Source organism: Ahaetulla prasina, chromosome 15 (genome assembly GCF_028640845.1).
Source record: "Ahaetulla prasina isolate Xishuangbanna chromosome 15, ASM2864084v1, whole genome shotgun sequence".
Taxonomy (NCBI): domain Eukaryota; kingdom Metazoa; phylum Chordata; class Lepidosauria; order Squamata; family Colubridae; genus Ahaetulla; species Ahaetulla prasina.
Genome location: NC_080553.1, coordinates 13,926,243 through 13,952,098, shown reverse-complemented (window position 1 = coordinate 13,952,098; position 25,856 = coordinate 13,926,243). Strand labels below are relative to the sequence as shown.

At 43.7% G+C, this 25,856-nt stretch overlaps 1 protein-coding gene across 8 annotated transcripts in view; it reads left to right on the top strand.

Annotated features, from left to right (window-relative positions):
- The window catches only part of TAOK3 (TAO kinase 3), a 128,902-nt gene extending 124,237 nt beyond the window's left edge, over positions 1 to 4,665 (top strand). For all 8 annotated transcript variants that reach the window (XM_058158062.1, XM_058158061.1, XM_058158060.1 and 5 more), the window contains one exon: positions 2,514 to 4,665. In XM_058158062.1, coding sequence (XP_058014045.1) covers positions 2,514 to 2,675 — 162 coding nt within the window. In that variant the 3' untranslated portion in view covers positions 2,676 to 4,665. The remainder of the gene's footprint in view (positions 1 to 2,513) is intronic.
- The last annotated feature ends 21,191 nt before the right edge of the window (positions 4,666 to 25,856 follow it).

Sequence of the window (25,856 nt, the reverse complement as noted above, 5' to 3'; positions counted from 1 at the left end):
CCTAAATTTAGAAGAGGAAAACAACAACAAAAAGGTTTTGGCCTCCCTTTTTTGGGGCCCTTCTCCAGTCTTTTTTTCGGCCCATTTTTTCGGCTTTTTTTCGGCCCATTTTCGAGGCTTTTTTTTATTGGCCCATTTTCGAGGCTTTTTGCGACCCATTTTCCATGTTTTTTTCGGCCCGTTTTTGGGGCTTTTTTTGGCCCAGGGTTTTTTGGCTTTTTTCAGCCCATGTTCGGGACTTTTTTGGGCCGTTTTCGAGGCTTTTGGGAGGGCATTTTTGAGACTTTTTTGGCCCATTTTTGAGGCTTTTTTCAGCCCCTTCCCGGGGCTTTTTGGGGGGGCCCTTTTTTAGGGTTTTTGCAGCCCCTTTTTGAGGCTTTTTTCGGCTCATTTTCGAGGCTTTTTGCGACCCATTTTCCATGTTTTTTTCGGCCCGTTTTTGGCTTTTTTTGGCCCAGGGTTTTTTGGCTTTTTTCAGCCCATGTTGGACTTTTGGGGTTTTGCAGCCTTTTGAGGCTTTTGAGGCTTTTTCGGCTCATTTTCGAGGCTTTTTCAGCCCCTCCGGGCTTTTGGGGCCTTTTAAGGGTTTTTGCAGCCCCTTTTTGAGGCTTTTTTCGGCCCATTTTCAAGCCTTTTTGCAGCCTGTTTTTGTGGCTTTTTGTGGCCTGTTTTCAAGGCTTTGTGTGGCCCATTTTGGGGGTCTTTTTTGGCCTGTTTTTTGGGGTTTTTTTCAGCCCATGTTTGGGGCTTTTTTGGGCTGTTTTTGAGGCTTTTGGGGGGGGCGTTTTTGAGACTTTTTTGGCCCATTTTTGAGGCTTTTTTCAGCCCCTTTCCGGGCCTTTTTTTGGACCAATTTTTGAGACTTTTGGGGGTTCATTTTCTAGGTTTTTTGGACCATTTTTGAAGCTTTTTTGCCCCATTTTCAAGGCTTTTTTCAGCCCGTTTTCAAGGCTTTTTTCAGCCCATTTTTTCAACAACAACAAAAAAACAGGCTGAAGAAAGCCTCAAAAAGGGGTGAAAAAGCCTCGAAAACAGGCCGAAAAAAGCCTAGAAAATGGGCCTGAAAAAGGCCGAAAAAAGACCTGAAATCAGGGCGTGTCGAGGCCCAAAAACAGCCGGCGGGTGGACGGGGCTTTGGCAATATTCGGTCTATAAGACGCACAGACATTTTGGTCCCCTTTTGGGAGACAAAAAAGTGTGTCTTATAGTCCGAAAAATACAGTACTTAGGAGGCGATGACTGGGCAGAACAAGGAAAACAACAGCCAACGACTTTATATGTCTCTGGAGATTCTCCATCACGGTTGGGAAGGTTGTTGGGTTTTTTTTTTCTTTTCAAGAAGCAACCGGACTTTTCTAGTTTTGTCTTTGAAGACGTTTCGCTTCTCGAATTCACCAATTCGCTTTAATTCCTTCCAATAATTTTTTAAAATATTGTAACTTTTTTGTCGCTCTCATTTCGTTTTCCGAATGGAAAAGAGCTGAAGAAGCTTCTTGGATGAGAAGCGAAACGTCTTCAATGAAAAAAACCAGAAAGTCCACTTGCCTCTTGGGAAGGAAAAAAAAGCACCTTTTGGAACGACAAATTAATAGCTGGGAGGGTGGGGTTTGCCCCTGAAGAACGTCTGCAAGCAAACAATTAAACTCAAGAGAGCACCAAGAATGGTACAGACAAATAGAAGAAAATATTTGTAGCTCAGGGTTGAAATGTGAAGTCCTTGGTGCCCCCTGAACTTGGTTGCTTTCTTGCAGACGTTTCACAACCTAACTAGAGAACATCATCAGGGCTAGAAGGGAGGGGGTTGGTGGAGTAGAGGAGGAAGAGGACTGTGAGGTCCTTGGTGCTCTCTGAGGTTGCTTGTTTTCTTGCAGAAGTTTCATTACCCAACTAGGTAACATCATAAGCGCTAGAAGGGAGGAGAGGAGGAGGAGAAAGAGGAAAGGAGGAGGAGGAGGAGGAGGAGGAGGAAGGAAGGAAGGAAGGAAGGAAGGAAGGAAGGAAGGAAGGAAGGAAGGAAGGAAGGAAGGAAGGAAGGAAGGAAGGAAGGAAGGACAGATTGTGGGATCTTTGGTGCTCTCTGAGCTTGCTTGTTTTCTTGCAAACGTTTCATTACCCAACTAGGTAACATCATCAGTGCTAGAAGGGAGTGGAGCTTGTGGAGAGGAGGACGCCACAATTCTCCTCCTCCACCTCTCCCTCCTCTCCTTCCTCTCCTCCCCCTCCTCCTCCTCTCCCAGTACTGATGATGTTACTTAGTTGGGTCATGAAACGCCTGCAAGAAAACCACCAAGCTCAGGGAGCCCCAGGGAGCCCCTCATTTCAACCCCGAGCTACCAAGATTCTCCTTTGTCGAAATGGCTGGTCCTTCTCTTCCGTTCAGCTCTCTCACCGTCCCAGGAACCTGAGATCGGGGTGGGGGGCCGCTGGTGCATTTGTGTGTATGTTTGTGTGTGTGTGTGGAGAAGGCCTGTACCCCATCATCTCACCTCTCCCCCTCCCCCCCCCACTTTCAGATTGAAGAGGAGTTGGCCGCCTTGCAGAAGGAACGTAGCGAGAAGATCAAGGTTTTGTTGGAAAGGCAAGAGCGAGAGATTGAAACTTTTGACATGGAAAGTTTACGAATGGGCTTCGGGAACTTGGTGACATTAGAATTTCCTAAGGAGGACTACAGATGAGATTAAATTCCTTTGGCCATTTTCCAAAAAAAAAACCCAACAACAACAAAATCCCACACGAAAACCACCAAGCAAAAATTGCAGAACCAAGGAGGAGAGAGAGAGAGAGAGAGAGAGAGAGAAAGAAAAATAAGTATCTCAAATCAACATTGGCCCTTGCCCCTCACCCCACCCGGTCCCCAAGTTAATGGCTGTGCTCGCTCTCTCTTTCCGTCTCTTTAACTGACGTCCCGTCGGACTTAGTGCCTGTATAATTATAATCCATCAGGGCCTCCCACCTTCACCCCCCGCGCGTCTCGTTTGAAGCTGGACCATGCTTGGCTGCCTCTGGAAACTTCATAACGTCTGACGATATCGATGTCTCTGTGCAAGCCATTTTGGTTTTCTTTCTTTTTCTTTTCCTTTTTTTTTTCTTTTTTAATTTTTTTTTCCCCGATTAACCTTTTCGGTGCAAACTTTGGAGATCGTTTCAATGAATCCAACCAACCACAACCGATCAACGCCAACCACACACACAAAAAAAACAAAAAAACCCAAGGAAATTCAGTTTTTTGCTTTCGGGCAGTCGTTCCTGGATGGCCATCAACGCATGAGAAGGAAAAAAAAAACAAAAAAACAACCACACACACACACACACGCAAGCCAAACAAGAAAGAAACCAACAAAAAATTCAGAAGGAACCTGAAAAAGAAACAAACAAAAAAAACACCTCCAAATAAATCGCATCTCTCTTCTTCTTTTTTTTTTCTTTTTTCTTTTTCCGGAAAAAAAAACAAAATTGAAAAAGAAGCGAAACAGAAGCGTTCAGCTTTTCCAAACCACACACACACCCTCCTCCCCTACCAGAGAAGGGGAGAGGGGAAAAAAAAAAAAAAAAAAATAACGTACGCGGAGATCTCGCAGCCTTACCTTAATCCGCTGCTCCTTTATTTTTATTTTTAGTTTTCGAATTTCATTGCCGTTTCCTCTCTTTTTTTTTTCTTTTCTTGTTTTTTTTAAATTTCCTTTCGTTTGACTTTTTTTTTTTTTTTCCCTTTCGGTCTTGATTCATCAGGAATAAAGGAAATTCCGTGGAAATAATAAAACCGTTTTTAAGGAAGAGATCGAGAAATTTGATAACCTTTTGCAGAAGAAAAAATAATAATAATAATAATGATAATAATGACGAATTCTGAATTGTGGTGTACATATCAATGGTCGACATTTTTTCGTGGGTGGGAGGAAAGGGTGGGAACGGGTTGGAAAGAGGGAAAGCGTGAAATTCTTTTTTTTTTATAACTTTTAATTTTTTTTCTTCTTTCTTTTTTCTTTCTTTCTTTCTTTCTTTCTTTCTTTTTTTTTTGGAAAGGGCAAGGCCGGGCCAGCGGGGTGGGTGTGCGGGGCTACAGTTTGGCCTTGGCCTTTGGCACATTCTTGATTGTATCATAAATCATTTTCTGCTGTCGCAGAGGATGTGAATACACTTAAAAAAAAATAATAATAAATAATAATAATAATAATAAAAATTAAAAAAAAAAAAAGAGAAGAAGGCCAGAGGATACCCAGAGCACAAATTGGGCCTTCTCAAAATTGTGTATTTTGTGTATAGAAGGAAATTTAAGGAGAAATTTACTTATTTTCATATTGTATTTTAACTGTTTCTCTGATCAAAAGTTTTTTTACTACCTACCTTCCTTGACCCTCGATCCCATTCCAAGCCACACCAACCCTCTACCTCCCCCACCTCTCCTCCTGCTCCCCCCTCCCTATCGCCTCTTTTTCCAAGTCAAAACTTTGGAGTTGAACACTGTCTATCAAATCACATCACCTTGACCCTCTTCCCCCCCTCCTCTCTCTTGCTCTTTTCCTGGTCCTTGACCTTTGCCCCCCCCCTCCCCGCCCCCTGACACCCTCCCCTTCTTTCCCATCCCCGATAAATCTTGGTCATAAATATTGCATTATTCACTCTTTCAAACTGTGTATTTTCTTACAATAAAAACGGTTTTAAAAAGGTCTTTTTTCTTCGGCATGCCTTTTCGAGAGCGCACCGGCAAAACGCTCCAGTGACATTTTGGCAAAACCCAAAAAAATAAATAAATGCCGCCGTGGGAATTGGGACGTTTGGCGGCGACGTGGAGTTGGACGTCCGCCAATATAAGTGTTGCCCTTGAAGCTTGCGGTCTTGTTGGGTTAGGGTTTCTTGCTTGGGAGGGGAGGCGGTTGTACTAAAACAGGGGTCTCCAACTTTTAAGACTTGTGGACTTCAACTCCCAGAATTCCTCAACTGACTGGCTAGGGAATTCTGGAATTTGAAGTCCACAGATCTGAAAGTTGAACTCTGGGAGTTGAAGCCCACAACTCTTAAAAGTTGAATTCTGGGAGCTGAAGTCAGCAACCCTTAAAAGTTGAACTCTGGGAGTTGAAGGCCACAACTCTTAAAAGTTGAATTCTGGGAGTTGGAAGTCCACAATTCTTAAAAAGTTGAATTAAAAGTCTTAAAAGTTACCAAGGTTGGAGACCCCTGGACTAGAAGACCTCCGAAGTCCCTTCCGACTGTTATTTTGGGGAGAGACATTGGGGCCATCTCTTGCCGTCATCCCATTCCACCTCTTAGCCCTGTGATGGAAGACGGCGGGACTTCCTACTCTGCTTCCTCCCCACTGCTACAGAGGTGGGGTCTCGGACAACTGGCAATGGGAAAACTCACTGTGGGACAAAAATTGGGCCTCTGGTGGCTCAACAGGCTAATGCAGCCTGTTATTAACAGCAACTGCCTGCAATATTGCAGGTTCAAGTCCCACCAGGCCCAAGGTTGACTCAGCCTTCCATCCTTTATAAGGTAGGTAAAATGAGGACCCAAATTGTTGGGGGGCAATAAGTTGACTTTGTATATAGTATACAAATGGATGAAGACTATTGCCTGACATAGTGTAAGCCGCCCTGAGTCTTCGGAGAAGGGCGGGATATAAATGCAAATTTTTAAAAAAAATGACACTAATAGGCCTTTTCCAAAGAAATAATCGAACAGAAAGGAGGGACAACATGGAATGTGAATGACAAAAGTTAAAATGCTTTTTAAAAAAAAATATTTTAAATGATTTACATTGAATTGTTGAGTTGGCCGTGGCGAGGTGACGATGGGGAGTTGTTCCATTCTGACAGAGGGGTCTTGACCGACTCTGCAAGCCGTAATGGGCAGATTCGGACACATCCCCACCCGAGCCAAGAATAAGCCAACAATGTTACGCAAGAATCGGGAACCGCATTTTCTCTCCTGGCTGGGAAAGTAGCGTGAGGGAGGGGAGACTCCCAGAGAGGGTTGTCAGAGTAACAGAAGGTCGTTGAGTGGCAAACGAGAACAATGTCAATTAAGTTCAGCTTCATCCAGGCAGCGGAATCATTTCTCCCCCCCCCCTTCATTTAATAATTCCATCTGTCGCATTGGGGATCGCAAGGCCCCGAAGCTGTTTCACCACGGCGAAGGTCTATGCACAACAGCTGTGGTTGGACTTGTGGCTTCATTGGTGCCATCTTACATGGCCTTTTGGGGGCTCGACAACATTTTGGAATGGCTTTAAGTAGAATAGAATTAGAATAGAATGGAATAGAATAGAATTAGAATAGAATAGAAAGGAATAGAATAGAATAGAATAGAGTGGAATAGAATGGAATGGAATAGAAGAATGGAATAGAATTAGAATAGGAATGGAATGGAATAGAAGAATAGAATAGAATAAGAATAGAATAGAATAGAATAGAATAGAATAGAATAGAATAGAATAGAATAGAAGAATGGAATAGAATTAGAATAGAAATGAATGGAATGGAATGGAATAGAATTAGAATGGAATGGAATGGAATGGAATGGAATGGAATAGAAGAATAGAATAGAATAGAATAGAATAGAATAGAATAGAATAGAATAGAATAGAATAGAATAGAAGAATGGAATAGAATTAGAATGGAATGGAATGGAATGGAATGGAAGATGGAATAGAATTAGAATAGAATTAGAATGGAATGGAATGGAATGGAATGGAATGGAATAGAAGAATAGAATAGAATAGAATAGAATAGAATAGAATAGAATAGAATAGAATAGAATAGAAGAATGGAATAGAATTAGAATAGAAAGGAATGGAATGGAATAGAATTAGAATAGAAAGGAATGGAATGGAATGGAATAGAAAAGAATAGAATAGAACAGAACAGAATTCTTTATTGGCCAAGTGTGATTGGACACACGAGGAATTTATCTTTGGTGCATACGCTCTCAGTGTACATAGAAAGACAAAATAATGTTCGTCAAGATGCATAAAGTGCAACGCTTAATGATAGTCATAGGGTACAAATAAGCAATTGAATCATGCTAGGAAACAATATAAATTGTAAGGATGCAAGCAACAAGTTGCAGTCATGCAGTCCTAAGTGGGAGGAGATGGGTGATGGGAACAATGAGAAGATTAATAATAGTAATGCAGACTGAATAACTAATTTGAAAGTGTTGAGGGAATTATTTGTTTAGCAGAGTGATGGTGTTCGGTAAAAAATTGTTCTTGTATCTAGTTGTTCTGGTGTGCAGTGCTCTGTAGTTATCGTTTTGAGGGTAGGAGTTGAAACAGTTTATGTCCAGGATGTGAGGGTCTGTAAATATTTTCACAGCCCTCTTTGACTCGTGCAGTATACAGGTCCTCAATGGAAAGCAGGTTGGTAGTCATTGTTTTTTCTGCAGTTCTAATGATCCTCTGAAGTCTGTGTCTGTCTTGTTGGGTTGCAGAACCAAACCAAACGTTGACTACGACAGGTGCAAGTTGTTAAGTTTATTGTGTTCTTTCTCCATGGTTTTATCGTTTTCAGAGGTTTTAAAGAAGAGTTTGGATGGCCATTTGTCCGGAATGATCTAGGGTCTCCTGCTTGAGCATGGGGTTGGGCTAGAAGACCTCTGAGGTCCCTCCCAACTCTTGGCTCAGAAGGACCATAATTTTGTTGAAAGACCTGGTTATGGATATAACGTCCATGAGTCGTCTCTTGCCCAGAAAACTCTAATCCCAGGTCAATCTGGACATGTTTCTATTGTCGACAAATTCGCTGTTGATAAAATGCAATTCTGATGTTTGCGGGAAGACGAGGAAGTACCCAAAGTTGAAATTCAACCGGTTGTGAATCCTCCTTCTTACGACTTCTGCCTTCGTTCTTCTAAATCCAAAGAGAACGTTCCGATCAATAAAAGTGGAATTAAAAGAGGCCCAAAAAATGGCCAGCTGATTTTGTTTTGAAGTCTGCCAAAAAAGATGCCCCACAAATGGAGTCAAATTAACATTCAAGACAAATGGGATTATTTTTTTTGAGGGGTGGGAAAGGAGTTTTGGGGATCTGCATGAGAAAACTCTGGTAATGTCAAGGGGAAATTGGAATGAATGGAATGGAATAGAATTAGAATAGGAATGGAATGGAATGGAAGATGGAATAGAATAAAACAGAACAGAATTCTTTATTGGCCAAGTGTGATTGGACACACGAGGAATTTATCTTTGGTGCATACGCTCTCAGTGTACATAGAAAGACAAAATAATGTTCGTCAAGATGCATAAAGTGCAACGCTTAATGATAGTCATAGGGTACAAATAAGCAATTGAATCATGCTAGGAAACAATATAAATTGTAAGGATGCAAGCAACAAGTTGCAGTCATGCAGTCCTAAGTGGGAGGAGATGGGTGATGGGAACAATGAGAAGATTAATAATAGTAATGCAGACTGAATAACTAATTTGAAAGTGTTGAGGGAATTATTTGTTTAGCAGAGTGATGGTGTTCGGTAAAAAATTGTTCTTGTATCTAGTTGTTCTGGTGTGCAGTGCTCTGTAGTTATCGTTTTGAGGGTAGGAGTTGAAACAGTTTATGTCCAGGATGTGAGGGGTCTGTAAATATTTTCACAGCCCTCTTTTTGACTCGTGCAGTATACAGGTCCTCAATGGAAAGCAGGTTGGTAGTCATTGTTTTTTCTGCAGTTCTAATGATCCTCTGAAGTCTGTGTCTGTCTTGTTGGGTTGCAGAACCAAACCAAACGTTGACTACGACAGGTGCAAGTTGTTAAGTTTATTGTGTTCTTTCTCCATGGTTTTATCGTTTTCAGAGGTTTTTAAAGAAGAGTTTGGATGGCCATTTGTCCGGAATGATCTAGGGTCTCCTGCTTGAGCATGGGGTTGGGCTAGAAGACCTCTGAGGTCCCTCCCAACTCTTGGCTCAGAAGGACCATAATTTTGTTGAAAGACCTGGTTATGGATATAACGTCCATGAGTCGTCTCTTGCCCAGAAAACTCTAATCCCAGGTCAATCTGGACATGTTTCTATTGTCGACAAATTCGCTGTTGATAAAATGCAATTCTGATGTTTGCGGGAAGACGAGGAAGTACCCAAAGTTGAAATTCAACCGGTTGTGAATCCTCCTCTTCTTACGACTTCTGCCTTCGTTCTTCTAAATCCAAAGAGAACGTTCCGATCAATAAAAGTGGAATTAAAAGAGGCCCAAAAAATGGCCAGCTGATTTTGTTTTGAAGTCTGCCAAAAAAGATGCCCCACAAATGGAGTCAAATTAACATTCAAGACAAATGGGATTATTTTTTTTGAGGGGTGGGAAAGGAGTTTTGGGGATCTGCATGAGAAAAACTCTGGTAATGTCAAAGGGGGAAATTGGAATGAATGCTATAAATGTTCATTCGGGCGGCGGGGGGGGGGGAACCGATGAAAAGGAGGTCAGCAAGTATTTATTTTATTTATTTATTTGTCAAACACATCAGTATATATAAATATAAGCATGAAATAACTATACGAATTGGATAGAATAGAATAGAATAGAATAGAATAGAATAGAATAGAATAGAATAGAATAGAACAGAACAGAATTCTTTATTGGCCAAGTGTGATTGGACACACGAGGAATTTATCTTTGGTGCATACGCTCTCAGTGTACATAGAAAGACAAAATAATGTTCGTCAAGATGCATAAAGTGCAACGCTTAATGATAGTCATAGGGTACAAATAAGCAATTGAATCATGCTAGGAAACAATATAAATTGTAAGGATGCAAGCAACAAGTTGCAGTCATGCAGTCCTAAGTGGGAGGAGATGGGTGATGGGAACAATGAGAAGATTAATAATAGTAATGCAGACTGAATAACTAATTTGAAAGTGTTGAGGAATTATTTGTTTAGCAGAGTGATGGTGTTCGGTAAAAAATTGTTCTTGTATCTAGTTGTTCTGGTGTGCAGTGCTCTGTAGTTATCGTTTTGAGGGTAGGAGTTGAAACAGTTTATGTCCAGGATGTGAGGGGTCTGTAAATATTTTCACAGCCCTCTTTTTGACTCGTGCAGTATACAGGTCCTCAATGGAAAGCAGGTTGGTAGTCATTGTTTTTTCTGCAGTTCTAATGATCCTCTGAAGTCTGTGTCTGTCTTGTTGGGTTGCAGAACCAAACCAAACGTTGACTACGACAGGTGCAAGTTGTTAAGTTTATTGTGTTCTTTCTCCATGGTTTTATCGTTTTCAGAGGTTTTTAAAGAAGAGTTTGGATGGCCATTTGTCCGGAATGATCTAGGGTCTCCTGCTTGAGCATGGGGTTGGGCTAGAAGACCTCTGAGGTCCCTCCCAACTCTTGGCTCAGAAGGACCATAATTTTGTTGAAAGACCTGGTTATGGATATAACGTCCATGAGTCGTCTCTTGCCCAGAAAACTCTAATCCCAGGTCAATCTGGACATGTTTCTATTGTCGACAAATTCGCTGTTGATAAAATGCAATTCTGATGTTTATGGAAGACGAGGAAGTACCCAAAGTTGAAATTCAACCGGTTGTGAATCCTCCTCTTCTTACGACTTCTGCCTTCGTTCTTCTAAATCCAAAGAGAACGTTCCGATCAATAAAAGTGGAATTAAAAGAGGCCCAAAAAATGGCCAGCTGATTTTGTTTTGAAGTCTGCCAAAAGATGCCCCACAAATGGAGTCAAATTAACATTCAAGACAAATGGGATTATTTTTTGAGGGTGGGAAAGGAGTTTTGGGGATCTGCATGAGAAAACTCTGGTAATGTCAAGGGGAAATTGGAATGAATGCTATAAATGTTCATTCGGGCGGGGGGAACCGATGAAAAGGAGGTCAGCAAGTATTTATTTTATTTATTTATTTGTCAAACACATCAGTATATATAAATATAAGCATGAAATAACTATACGAATTGGATAGAATAGAATAGAATAGAATAGAATAGAATAGAATAGAATAGAATAGAATAGAATAGAACAGAACAGAATTCTTTATTGGCCAAGTGTGATTGGACACACGAGGAATTTATCTTTGGTGCATACGCTCTCAGTGTACATAGAAAGACAAAATAATGTTCGTCAAGATGCATAAAGTGCAACGCTTAATGATAGTCATAGGGTACAAATAAGCAATTGAATCATGCTAGGAAACAATATAAATTGTAAGGATGCAAGCAACAAGTTGCAGTCATGCAGTCCTAAGTGGGAGGAGATGGGTGATGGGAACAATGAGAAGATTAATAATAGTAATGCAGACTGAATAACTAATTTGAAAGTGTTGAGGGAATTATTTGTTTAGCAGAGTGATGGTGTTCGGTAAAAAATTGTTCTTGTATCTAGTTGTTCTGGTGTGCAGTGCTCTGTAGTTATCGTTTTGAGGGTAGGAGTTGAAACAGTTTATGTCCAGGATGTGAGGGGTCTGTAAATATTTTCACAGCCCTCTTTTTGACTCGTGCAGTATACAGGTCCTCAATGGAAAGCAGGTTGGTAGTCATTGTTTTTTCTGCAGTTCTAATGATCCTCTGAAGTCTGTGTCTGTCTTGTTGGGTTGCAGAACCAAACCAAACGTTGACTACGACAGGTGCAAGTTGTTAAGTTTATTGTGTTCTTTCTCCATGGTTTTATCGTTTTCAGAGGTTTTTAAAGAAGAGTTTGGATGGCCATTTGTCCGGAATGATCTAGGGTCTCCTGCTTGAGCATGGGGTTGGGCTAGAAGACCTCTGAGGTCCCTCCCAACTCTTGGCTCAGAAGGACCATAATTTTGTTGAAAGACCTGGTTATGGATATAACGTCCATGAGTCGTCTCTTGCCCAGAAAACTCTAATCCCAGGTCAATCTGGACATGTTTCTATTGTCGACAAATTCGCTGTTGATAAAATGCAATTCTGATGTTTGCGGGAAGACGAGGAAGTACCCAAAGTTGAAATTCAACCGGTTGTGAATCCTCCTCTTCTTACGACTTCTGCCTTCGTTCTTCTAAATCCAAAGAGAACGTTCCGATCAATAAAAGTGGAATTAAAAGAGGCCCAAAAAATGGCCAGCTGATTTTGTTTTGAAGTCTGCCAAAAAAGATGCCCCACAAATGGAGTCAAATTAACATTCAAGACAAATGGGATTATTTTTTTTGAGGGGTGGGAAAGGAGTTTTGGGGATCTGCATGAGAAAAACTCTGGTAATGTCAAAGGGGGAAATTGGAATGAATGCTATAAATGTTCATTCGGGCGGCAGGGGGGGGGGGAACCGATGAAAAGGAGGTCAGCAAGTATTTATTTTATTTATTTATTTGTCAAACACATCAGTATATATAAATATAAGCATGAAATAACTATACGAATTGGATAGAATAGAATAGAATAGAATAGAATAGAATAGAATAGAATAGAATAGAATAGAATAGAATAGAATAGAATAGAATAGAATAGAATTTTTATTGGCCAAGTGTGATTGGACACACAAGGAATTTGTCTTGGTGCATATGCTCTCAGTGTACATAAAAGAAAAGATACCTTCATCAAGGTACAACATTTACAACACAAATGATGGTCAATATATCAATATAAATCGTAAGGATTGCCAGCAACAAAGTTACAGTCATACAGTCATAAGTGGAAGGAGATGGGTGGAGGGAACGATGAGAAGATTAATAGTAGTGCAGATTCAGTAAATAGTTTGACAGTGTTGAGGGAATTATTTGTTTAGCAGAGTGATGGCCTTCGAGGAAAAACTGTCCTTGTGTCTAGTTGTTCGGGTGTGCAGTGCTCTATAGCGTCGTTTTGAGGGTAGGAGTTGAAACAGTTTATGTCCAGGATGTGAGGGATCTGTAAATATTTTTATTTGCAGATTTATTTATTTAAATAAATAATTTATTTAATAAATTTATTTAATAATAATGTTTATTTAGACCCAGATTGTTGGGGGGCAATAAGTTGACTTTGTATATAGTATACAAATGGATGAAGACTATTGCTTGACATAGTGTAAGCCGCCCTGAGTCTTCGGAGAAGGGCGGGATATAAATCCCCCCCCAAAAAAAATTAATAATAAACAGATTTAGTTATTTAAATACAATCAAAGGGAACATTAGGACAGGAACGGTAGGTAGGCACGCTGGTGCTCTTATGCACGCCCCTTACAGACCTCTTAGAAATAGCAATGATGCGGAAATATCAAAAAAAAAAAATGCCAGTAAGGCTGGAAGTGTAAGGCTGTAATTAACACAGATTTGCTTCCAGGTTCTTGCTGAGATGGGTTTTCATGTCTGCGGGTAAAGGCTGCATTTTTGTGATTGACAATTGGGAGAAAGCTGTGGTCAACGGGCTGAATGCAAAACCTGCTGGCAACTGTGAGGGAGGGTGTTTCCCGTGCCTGGGAAAATATTTTTTGTCAAAATCCTGATCAAATGAAATCAAATTCAGGGCGCGCCGCGCGCAGCGGATGACCCAAGGGCGTGCCGCTCAATCCTTGCTCTTCGGTTGTTGAGAAATGTGAAAAAGTAAGTTTATTGTGGGTTCGTTGATTCCAGGAAACGCACAATAAAGCGATTAGGCTTGAATGAGGAAGGTTTGGGCAAATTCGGAGTTTAAGAAGGTTGCTCTGTCCGGTTAGAATAGCAGATAAAGGGTGCAAGAACATGAATGTTGTGCTTGTTAAATGATTCATGAAGATGTGTGAGGTCACCTTGGTTATTTGATGATGATGATGATGATGATGATGATGATGGAGGAGGTAGAGAAGAAGGAAGAAGAAGAAAGGAGGAGGAGGAGGAGGAGGAGGAGGAGAAGAAGAAGAAGAAGGAAGAAGAAGAAGAAGAAGAAGAAGAAGAAGAAGAAGAAGAAGAAGAAGAAGAAGAAGAAGAAGAAGAAGAAGAAGAAGAAGAAGAAGAAGAAATAATAATAATAATCCATTGTCCGACTTTTGGTTACTCTATAGGCCAGGTCTCTCCAATACTTCCGCTCTTGCACTACTTCTTTGAGTTGTTGGATACTCTGCCCGGTATCATTTTTGATGGCTGGTGTCAACTTCGATGGTCCACATTCTCTAGTTTGCTTTTACCGTTTTTACCATCCCACATTAAGACAAATGGTGCTCATCTCCGTTTTGTGGCCGAGGGAGCCAGAGTTGTCCTGGAAGACATTTTCCATGGTCGTGGTTGTGGCCAGCATGGCTATCTATGCCAAAGTCACATGGAATGCCGCTCCTTTCCCACCGAAGTGGTACCTATTCATCTACTTGCACTTGCATGCTTTCGAATTGCTAGGTGGGCAGGAGCTGAAGCAAGGAATGGGAGCTCAATGCATTGTGCGGAACCCGGGTCTTGAACCCAGGCTGTCTGTTTTCCGGCTGACAAGCTCCGACATCTCACTTGCTGACCCACCACGACCCCTTGCATATATATATATATATTTAATATATATATAAAGGAAGAGAAGAGAAACAACACATTTACTAAGTGATTCAAGAAGATGTGAGATTCGCTCGGTTATTTAAATATATATCTAAATAAATGTTTCTGATGTTCTTACAAATGGTTGATGACAATGGATGCTCATGTACCGTTGTATGCATGTGATGCTACAACTGACTAAGACCCAAATGATTTGCAACGAACATCAGCTAGATTGCCCACTGGATCTGAAAATTAATGTATCAAGACTTAAGACAGCCGTGTTCGACAGGAAAATAAAGTGAGCAGTGCTGAGTAAAGACGCACCAATTACCAGATGCGGTCATGTTTATGGCTATTAAGCACTCTTTTGCACACCTGACATGATGCTTGGGTATTCTGGGAGTTGTAGTTCAACAAAGTGAAAAAAAAAACCCTACAAGTTTCCACCCTTCTCATTTTGCAGATCTACAAAAATAGACCCTCTGGCTGAAAACCCTTTGGGTGATCTGGCTTCAATTCACGTCCTCCACGGTACAAGAGAAACAGAACAAGGAAGTGGCGTAACCGCCAGACTTAGTTGTGCCGACGGATTTTATGGGCGTGAGGTTTGCAAGCGACCCCTCAAATCCTCCACTCCACCTTCAATCTCTCCCTCAGTAGCTGCTCAAGTTTGGTTGCATCGGGGGCCGACGCCTCATAGATGGCATTATTGGGAAAACGGCCTATTGTTCCACTTCAACCAATCAGAGTCTCTGGAACCACCCCTTCATTTGAATACTGACCACTATATAAAGGCAGGGCTCAGAGCTGGTCTTCATCATTCGCAGGTGGGTCAACTCAGTTGTGCTGACGTCAACATCACAAGCCATGGCTGTTGTCAAAAGAGAGAGGAAGAGCGAGGTTCTGAGAAGGACCCGGCCCAAGAAACCAGCCAAGATCGTTATCAAACGTGGCAGGCTCCATGCCAAACCCAAGAGGAACATGTGCATTATAAGGTTTCCGAGGAGTAGCTATTTAACCTCGTGCCCTCTGATGTCCTGGTATTTCAACAGGAAGATGCGGGATGATGTCCTTGCCTTGCACAAGAGTAGACATTCTCTGAGCCCTTGCATAGCCGACACTCACCAGAATTTCTCTCTCAGGCTTGACCGGCAACGAAAGCCACAGCCCTTTGTCCGAGGAGCTTTGAGAGCCACGCTCCGAGAAGTGGCCAGAAAAAAACGAGCCAAGTGGGTGGTGGAACCAGCCAGGAAGAGGAGAAGATACTCTGACAATGAGATCTTCTACCGGTTGGCCAACCGTTCCTCCATATCAGAAGATGCAGATGGCTCCCCTACTGACGGAGAGGTGGGAGACTTAGCCCCCCACCCTCCTGCGATACCCCAACCAACTGCCAGTGAATTGCAAGAAGCCTTCAGCTAAATGAACAGCCCTCACTTCTTCTCGGCACGTCAAAGCAAGCTTCAAGAAGAGCCGAGATAGAAGAATAGAAGAAGACCAAGAAGCCACTTAACCACCACAAAAGATCCACTAATAAAGGGGCCACCTGCACTCAACGTTTCAATCCTGTACCCAGTTTTTGATGAAATTAGTATTTATCAATCCTTAAAAGAGAAAGAAGTGGGGGAGAAAACATTATTTGAACTATCAGTGAAATTGTTGCCACCTGGAGAAAAGGAGACCAAGTAGCACCACAAGAAGAAGAAGAAGATCTCCCATCCTATCATAGCGACAATGGAATATCTCTTCGTCCTATCGATCTCCCCGTTCCTCAAGGATATCCATCTCGTAAATCCTAATAAAAGCAGGATCTTTTGCAACGCAACTCGCTATCTCGTGAATTCTTTCCCCAAAAAATCAAAATATTAAAAATTAACGTTTTAGGGTCAATAGGATGAATTTAGGTGGGACCAGGGGTTTGGGAGAACCTCTAGCTAAGATTCTGTGCAGTTCGGGGGAACCCCTAAATCCCACTCCTGGCTGGCCCCGCCCACCCCGCCATCCCCTCCCAGGTATCCCCACGTGGCCCGATTTGGATGCAGGTGAGTTCAGGGCATGTTCAGCGGCTCGGAAGGGCAAAACACGGGCCTACCAGAAGTTCAGGAGGGCCAGAAATGGAACTGTTTCCAGCCTCCAGAGGGCCTCCGGAGCCTGGGGAGGCCTCTTTTGCCCTCTCGGAGGCTCAAAAGAAGCCTCTGGAGCCTGGGGAGGGTAGAAACACCCCCCCCCACTGCTGTGGAGGCTGACTAAGCCATTCCCACCATGGCCAGACCCACCCAGCAACCAGGCAGAGAACCCCTTGCTAAAATTTTTGAAGGATTAACTAGAGGGGGCTGGGTTTTGTTTTGTTTTTTAACATTTTGAGATGAGAAAGGGGAATAGATGACTTCAAACGGGTGGATTTAAGGTTCAAAAAGCAAAGGACGGCACAACGTGGAGTTGTTAATTCAGTTTGGAAAAGAATCCGCTCAACAATTGGGGCAAGGAAGACCAACAGATTGCTTCGGTTTGACGCCAATGCTAAAGAGAAAAACAAACAAAATTGGTGTGCATGTATAAAAAGGTTAAAGTAAAGGTTTCCCTCGCACATATGTGCTAGTCGTTCCCGACTCTAGGGGATGGTGCTCATTTCCGTTTCAAAGCCGAAGAGCCAGCGCTGTCCGAAGACGTCTCCATGGTCATGTGGCCGGCATGACTCAACGCCAAAAGTGCATGGAACGCCGTTCCCTTCCCACCAAAGATGGTCCCTATTTTTTCTACTTGCATTTTTACGTGCTTTCGAAACTGCTAGGTTGGCAGAAGCTGGGACAAGTAACAGGAGCTCACCCCGTTACACGGCAGCACTAGGGATTCGAACCGCTGAGCTGCCGACCTTTCGATCGACAAGCTCAACGTCCTAGCCCCTGAGCCACCGTGTATACACGGTGTATACATACATCGTGCATGTATAGCAACTCCCAATGTAGTAGTAGCAGGAGGACAGGCAGAGCTGGGGTGGAGTTAAGCACATCATCAGCTCAAAGTCTTTTATGTTGCCACAAAGGTTCCAAAGCCTGAATTCCCATTGATCCTTATCTGATGCCAATTTAGTGTTGAATTTTAGTTGACCAGAATCTTCTGCGCAGCCTTGAATAAATCATCTATGCTGCAATCTAATGGATTGTTTATTTATTTATTTTTATTTATTTATTTATTTTGTCACAACAGTATATATAAGCATAAGCATGAAAGTAACTATATAATATATAAGCATATATATATATATATATATATATATAAGCATAAGCATGCAATAACTATATTAATTGGATATAATGAAAGAAAACAATAGGACAGGAACGGTAGGCACGTTTGTGCTCTTATGCACGCCCCTTACGGACCTCTTAGGAATGGGGTGAGGTCAATAGTAGACAGTTTTTGGTTAAAGCTTTGGGGATTTTGTGCCTGACACAAAGGGGTAGGGTTATTGCCCTGAAACAATAGGAATTTATATCAGACTGGAGAGAGATATTCTGAATATACCTGTTCTTGAAGGAGTCTTGGTCAAGGGTGGGATTCAGCCGGTTCTGGTAAACCGGTAGCTCCGAAAATCAGCTGAGAGCGAACCAGTTCGCTCCGATGATCAGCTGGGCCCATCTGCCCACCCACCCCTGTACTATACTGACCTATATTTTGTTTGAAGCCCAGCTGATAGGCAGATTGCCTCGCCTCAGCTGTTCTATTCACCGGAGCTTCAGCAGGAGGTTAGTTTTGGAGCTGTTTTCAAGAGTACTGCACCTGCGCGCAGACCATGTGTTAGGTGTGTGCGTGAAAAAAACGAGCAATTGCACGCAAAACGGGTGAAGCGAGCCAGTTGTTACACCGGTTGAATCCCACCACCGGTCTTGGTCAGGGGTGAAATGTACTTACCTTTAATACCGGCTCGCTGTGGTGCACGTCGTCTGCACTCACACCGTCATCTGGGCATGCGCAAATCCTGCGCAGATGGTCAAAACCGGGACATGACAACATCCTGGTTTTGGGCATTGGAGCCTCCTTCCACCGGCACTACCGTTTCGCCGAACTATCGGCCGCCGGCACTATTGATTCCCACGAGCCGGATAAAGCCGGCAGTATTTCACCTGTGGTTTTGGTCCTCTTGGCTGAAAACGTTTCCATGTTCAGAGAAATAAACACAGATCATTCTCAACCTGAACTGTAATTGAGCCCAAAATTCCTCTTGCTGAGCGAAGCATTTGTTACGTGAATTTTACCCCATTTTACGACCTTTCTGGCCACCGTTAAGTGAATCACTGCCGTTGTTAAGTTAGTCACATGGTGTTTAAGTGGAATCTAGCTTCCCCATTGACCTTTGCTCATCAGAAGGTCACAAAAGGGGATCGATCACATGACCCTGGGACACTGCAACCGTCATGAACATGAGTCAGTTGCCAAGTGTCTGGATTTTGATCTCGTGACCATGGGGATGCAGCAACGGTCGTAAGTGTGAGGACCACTTTATGCTGATTAATGTAACTTTAAAGTTAACAATAACGTTCTATTCTATTCTATTCTATTCTATTCACTTCCTTCAGTGCTGTGGTAACTTTGGTCACTAAACGAACTGTTTGTAAGTGACTGACTATCTGTACTGAGCAGAATTTTGAAGACAAAACAACCCGACCACAAACCAATTCTGACTTGGCAAACCACGTATTAGAAAACTTGCACCGAATCTGCAAAGAGTTATTAAAACTCTCCCTGAACTCACGTATTGGGGGCAATGGAGGGAGGGCGGGTGGGCAAGTGCCTCTACACACACACACACAAAAAAAAACACCCGCCCCGCTGCCCCTGGGCATCCCAGAATGCAGCGTCCATGTTGCAAAAGATCCAGTTTTATTTATATTTCCCAAAAACAAAAACAAAAAAAGTTCCTTTTTTGGGAGACCACCGCTGGCGACAACGATCTCACTGCAGCCAGGACTAAGGGAGATAGTTTCTCCTCCAGTTGCGTACTTGCTTCTTCCTTGCCTTCAAGCTGTAGATACAACTAGTTGGAAAAGGTTCAGGGAAAAGGTCCTTCCTTCAGCCCAGATGGTCTCTTGATGGTTGCTGGATCTTTGGAGTAGGGCAAGTTCTTGACGTATTTCTCTCTCTCTCTCTCTCTCTCTCACTCACTCACTCACTCTTTCTCTCTCTCTCTCTCTGTCTCTCTCCTCTCTCTCTCTCACTCTCTCTCTCTCACTCTCTTTTTCTCTTTCTCTCTCTCTCTCTTCTCCACGTTGGTCCTCCTGCACGTTCCTCAAAGAAGAGAGAGGCAGGTGTCTTTTAAGTTTCTCCAGTCGGTTGAGACACCCCGGGGGCTACCGCCTCGGGCCTTCTATCGGACACACTGGCACGGTTTTGCCTCCTCTTCATCGACAGAGACTTGGCCAACTTGTAGAAGACCTCATCGTCCGAGTAACGCCTTCGCTTCTTGGTGGCCGACGCCAGCGTCCGCTTCGCCCCTTCCTTCTTGGCCATCTCCCTCAAGGCCGCGCGTAAGAAATTCGGGCAGCGGCGAGGTTGGGCGAGGGGCCTCTTCTTGGGCCTACGTCTAAGTCGGAAGGGCATCCTAAGGCAGGGGCCACTTTTCTTACACGACGGGTGAGGTTTGGCCACTTGGAACGGAATCCTGCTGCCCTGTATCCACCGGTCAAAACACCAAGACATGAGCGGGCAATTCATCCGATAGCCTCGTTTGGGAAATCTTATGACGCATATATGTTTCTTGGATCTGACCGGTAACTTCTTCCTTCTCCTGACCAATGTCCTCCAAGGTCTTCTTCTCCTCAAAGGGCTCCTCCTCCTCCTCCTGCTCTCTCGGCTCTGCCTCCTTTTCACTGGGTTCCTCCTCCTTTTCACTTTGCTCCTCCTCCTTTTCTGACTCCTCCTCCTCCACCACCTGCTACTCATCAAATACGTCCTCTTTTGCATTCTGAGAAGAGCCAGGTTTTCGGTAGGGCTACTTTTCTCATTCCTCCTTGGTCTTTAGCAATCAGGAGGGTCTCACTCCAGGCGCCCCCTGATATAGTTTCCTGCATTCAAATGAGGGTCTGGTTTTGCCTTCCCTGATTGGCTGGGGGAGAACAATAGTCAGACCAGCTACCCAATAATATCAGACTATGAGCCTTTTGCTCCTGTGTGAGGTGGACGGGAGGCGGTCAAGAGCAGGAGTGAAATCCAGCAGGTTCTGGAGAACCGGCAGCGGGAATTTTTTTTTTTAATTGAAAAACTTTTACAATGAATTTTTTTTAACAATTATCTTCCCCCCTCCCCCCCTCCCTTCCCCCTTCCCCTTCACCCTCCCCCCCACCCCCGGAGACTTCCCAGAGCAAAATACAGGGTATAACATCTAACAGAGGGCCTCTGGTGGCTCAACAGACTAATGCAGTCTGTTATTAACAGCAGCTGCTTGCAATTACTGCAGGTTCAAGTCCCACCAGGCCCAAGGTTGACTCAGCCTTCCATCCTTTATAAGGTAGGTAAAATGAGGACCCAGATTGTTGGGGGCAATAAATTGACTTCGTATATAATATACAAATGGATGAAGACTATTGCTTGACATAGTGTAAGCCACCCTGAGTCTTCGGAGAAGGGCGGGATATAAATGCAAATCAAAAAACAAAAAACAAGCATACGCTAAAATACTACAAAAACCATAACCCATAATCTCTTCTCTCCCTTTGCTCCCTTAACTCCCCTTTCCCTTTTAAACAAATACACAAATACATTTCCTACAATCACTCATAAGCTATTTGATACTTTTTTAGTCTGATACTTGTTTTGAATAAAATCAGTCCATTTTCTCCATTCTACTATATATCGTTCCTGTGAATAATCTTTCAGGTACGCAGAAATTTTTGCCATTTCTGCCAAATTTGAAACTTTGAGTGTTCGTTCTTCAATTGTAGGCAATTCTTATTTCTTCCAACATTGCGCCACCAAAAGTCTCGCTGCTGATATTAAGTCCAATATTAATTTAGTCTCTATGACTGTACAATCCGTAATTACGGGAATTTTGAGTAGTTTGGAGAACCGGCAAATGCCACCTCTGGCTGGCCCCAGAGTGGGGTGGGAATGAGGATTTTGCAATATCTTTCCCCCAGGAGTGCAGAGGGAATGAGGATTCTGCAATAATTGCCATGTTTGAAAATATTCTGTATCTTCTTTATCTTTTATCTTTAATGTAAACCTATCCATTTCTGCACAATCCAGTATTTTTTTTTAATTGCTCCCTTCTTCTACGCGTGGTCCCTTGTTTTTCCACTGTTACCCATATACAAATCTTGCTGCCGTCACGGCATGTAATATTAAATATATATTTCCTTTATCATATTTTTCTGGTACTATGCCTAACAGAAATATTTCTGGTTTACAATCTATGTGGTGTTTTAACATGTTTTCTAACCATGTATGTATTTTCCTCCAGTATTTTTTTTTTTTTTTGGCCTTTACACATGTCCACCACATATGATTGTATGTGCCCGGTATCTGATTACATTTCCAACATTTGGCAGATATATGAAGCTGTACTTCGAGGGTCTCTGGAGATTCTCCATCATCCAGGTTATGGTTGTCCCAAAGGTGCTACTTTTTTCAAGAGACTACTGGACTTTCTGGTTTTTCTTTGAAGCCGTTTCGCTTCTCATCCAAGAAGCTTCTTCAGCTCTGGATTGGACAGTGAGGATACTCCTTGCAGACAGCTGGTCATTTGCATCCTTTTAGAGGGTCATTGAGGCCGCTTGGAGAGGTTTATCTGTGTCTTCAGGGTCACCTGTGTGGTACAAAATGGGTGTGGAGCCTTCTTGGCTGCAGGATGTTTTCTGCCCTGGGTCCCTTCCAGAAGTGGGATTCAGAAATTTTATCAATTGTTTCTCTGCCGGGTTGCTGGGTGGGTGTGGCCATGGTGGGTGGGGTCTACTCAGCCTCCTGCACCATGGCGGGGGGGTTGGGTATTTTCACCTTCCCTAGATTCTGGAGGCTTTCCTTGGGCCTCCAAGAGGTCAAAAATGGCCTCCCCCTGGCTCCAGAGGCCTTCCGGAGGCCAGAAACGGACCAGTTTTCGGACTTCTGGAACATCCAATAGATCCATTTTTTGCTCTCCCCAGGCTCTGGAGGCTTTCCTTGAGCCTCTGGGAAGGTGACAACAGCCTCCCCAGGCTCTGGAGGCTCTCCAGAGGCCAGAAATGGGCCCATTTCCAGACTCCCAGAACTTCCGGTAGACCCATTATTTGCTCTCTCCAGGCTCCGGAGGCTTTCCTCGACCCTCTGGGAGGGCGACAACAGCCTCCACATGCTCCAGAGACCCTCCGGAAATGGACCCATTTCCGAACTTCCAGAACTTCCGGTGGGCCCATTTTTCACCCTCCAAGAGCCTCTGTACTTACTTGGCATCCAAAACGGGCTGTGTGGTGACTCCTGGGAGGGGTGGGTCAGGGTGGGTGGGTTCAGCCAGTTCTTACAACTACCGGTTTGGCGAACCAGATTAAAATTAACATCCGGTTTTCTCGAACCGGCTGTTGTGTCTCGCCCGCTTTCACCGCAGCCGGGGCCTTCTTATCTGCTTCCGAACGCTGAGGAATGTCCTAGTATGCCTCCCGGCCCCAGCCCTGGCTCCATGCCCAGACAGGCCGAGGAGGAAGAAGTGCCTCCAGCCCCCAGCTCTGGCTCCATGCCCAGGCAAACGGAGCAACTAGACCCCTCCCCCTCCCCCACAGCATGTGAGCCTGAGGAAGGTCAATTACCAACAGCTGCAGACTGGAGTGACCCTCGCTTCAGAAGAATTGATAGGCGGCGGCGACAGAAGGAAGGGAGGGGCAGGCCTGGATAAGTGCTGAGTCATGGAGCCACACCCCATGGCCTATATAAAGGATCTGCTTTCTGGCATTCTCTGAGTCAGGCAAAGTCTAAACATATCTTGCTGAAGTCACTTTCTGGTCTCCTGCCTGCCCTGAGGACTTTGCTAGGACTTTGGCAGAGCTGCAGAGGCACGCCTGATTCGGATTTCCCTGACCCGGCCGTCAGCGGAGGAGTGGGATACGACACCGGCTGAATCCCACCCCTGCTTCCTTTCCCTGTAGAAGACAGGCGCATGATATTCATTCTGCAAGGAATATCAATCCTTCCATTCCCCACCATCCAATCAGAGCCGAAGAAGCTCCTTGGGTGAGAAGTGAAACGTCTTCAACGAAAAAACAAGAATGTCAATTGCCTCTTGGAAAAAAAAAACATATTTCAAGGGGAATATTAAAGTGACACAGGTAGATCTCAACTTACAACATTTAGCGACCGTTCAAAGTTATAACGGCGCTGAAAAAAAGCGACTTTAGGACCGTTTTTCACACTTACGACCGTTGCCGCATTCCCACAGTCCACTGACTGGCAACCGACTTGCATTTAGGACGGTTGCATTGTCCTGCCGTCATGGGATTTGCTTTTGCGACCTTCTAACCAACAGAATCAATGGGGAAGCCAGATTCACTTAACAACCGTGTTGCCGACTTAACCACTGCAGCGATTCACTCAGCAACGGTGGCAAGAGAGGTTGTAAAATGGGGCGAAACTCAGCAGTTCAACCACAGAAATGTTGGGTTCAATCAAGTCGAGGACTACATTTCTGTATAGTATTTAGGAAGACTGATATGTCAAGGTTCCAGAAAAACCTCTTCTGCATAAAAAAAACTCAGAAGCCATTGTTTTTTCAGAGTTCTTTACTAGCATGAGGAAACTGGCACACGATGAGTGAAATTCCAAAACTGAACTTCCGGATTCTTTTCCCAGTTATACAAACCCCAAGAGTCCCACCCCCCCTGACCCCTTTGATGGTCACAGGGTCCCACGTTCTCCCAGTTCATTCGAATATCCTCTCGCCACTCTTCCTGCAGATGTGAACACCATCCGACCTTGACCGCTTGAAGAATGTTACCATACCCCTCAACCCCCCTTCTTCCCCTCAGGGGAAAAATGTGGCAGCGTCTGGAACCCTAAAGTCTAGTATGGTTTCCAGGCCTGACATGATGTTTTGGGGTCTGTAATGCCAGTTTTTTCCGGGATGCGGTGGCCCAGTGGCTAAGACGCTGAGCTTGTCGACCGAAAGGTCGGCAATTCAGCGGTTCGAATCCCCAGCGCCGTGTAACGGGGTGAGCTCCTGTGACTTGTCCCAGCTTCTGCCAACCTAGCAGTTCGAAAGCAGGTAAAAAATGCAAGTCGAAAAATAGGGACCACCTTTGATGGGAAGGAAACAGCGTTTTGTGCGCCTTTGGCATTGAGTCATGCCAGCCACATGACCATGGAGACGTCTTTGGACAGCGCTGGCTCTTCGGCTTTGAAACGGAGCTGAGCACCGCCCCCTAGAGTCGGGAACGACTAGCACAGATGTGCAAGGGGAAACCTTTACCTTTTTACCTTAATGCCAGTTTTAAGTTATCTTTATTTACTGAAACGTTGGGCCGGCAGGAGGCGCTAAAGAGCTACGAGTCCCTCCTTAGCCTTCTGGCTCATCCTTCATCTTATCCTTCTTCTTAGTGCATTACAGGAAAATGCAGACAATTGGCGGCCTGGTTTCGTGCGTGGTGTAATCATGGTCTAATCTCGTCAGAAGCAGCAGTCAGCAACCCACACTTGGGGCCAAAGGGATTTCCCCCCCTCACTCATTCTGCAGAAACGGAAATCTTCCTAACCTGTGTGATGGCCAGGTTAGCTCTGCAGATGTTGGGCGTGAATTGATTTATTTTTTTCCCCCTAAAGTACTAACAGCAACAGGAGCCACAATCTGAAAAACAGGATAACGAAACACCCCCTGGAAAGCAAAGGTGCAGGAATTGCCCAAGCGAAGGAAAAGCAAAAACAAAAACTGGGGTCCGGTTTCTCTAAAAAAATTTTCCTCCAGGTAAAAATTAAATGACCGTCTTGGATTTGAATAAATGAGCAGTGCAGTTTCTCGCACGGATTTCCTGCTCTTCTCCCTGATTGTGTTTGTGCAACCCACAACTCGGTTCCGGAAATTACAGATAAGCCCTTAACTTACAACTGTAATAGGGAACTGGAAAATATGTTGTTCTGTGGTTTCTAAGTGAGGCATCATGGGACCGCAACTGATTTTTACGACCATTTTTGCCATGGTCCTATCACTGTGAGGTGTGACCTTCTCTGTCTGCTTCCCCAGGGTCTGTGCTTGTCGAAAGGCAGCTGGGAAGATAGATAGATAGATAGATAGATAGATAGATAGATAGATAGATAGATAGATAGATAGATAGATAGATAGATAGACAATGAAAGTTAGCTAAATAGGTAGATAGATAGATAGATAGATAGATAGATAGATAGATAGATAGATAGATAGATAGATAGATAGATAGATAGATAGATACTCTGTTTTCCCCAAAATAAGACATCCCCTGATAATAAGCCCAATCAGGCTTTTGAGCACATGGCAATAAGGCCAAGCGCTTATTTCAGGGTTCAAAAAAATATAAGA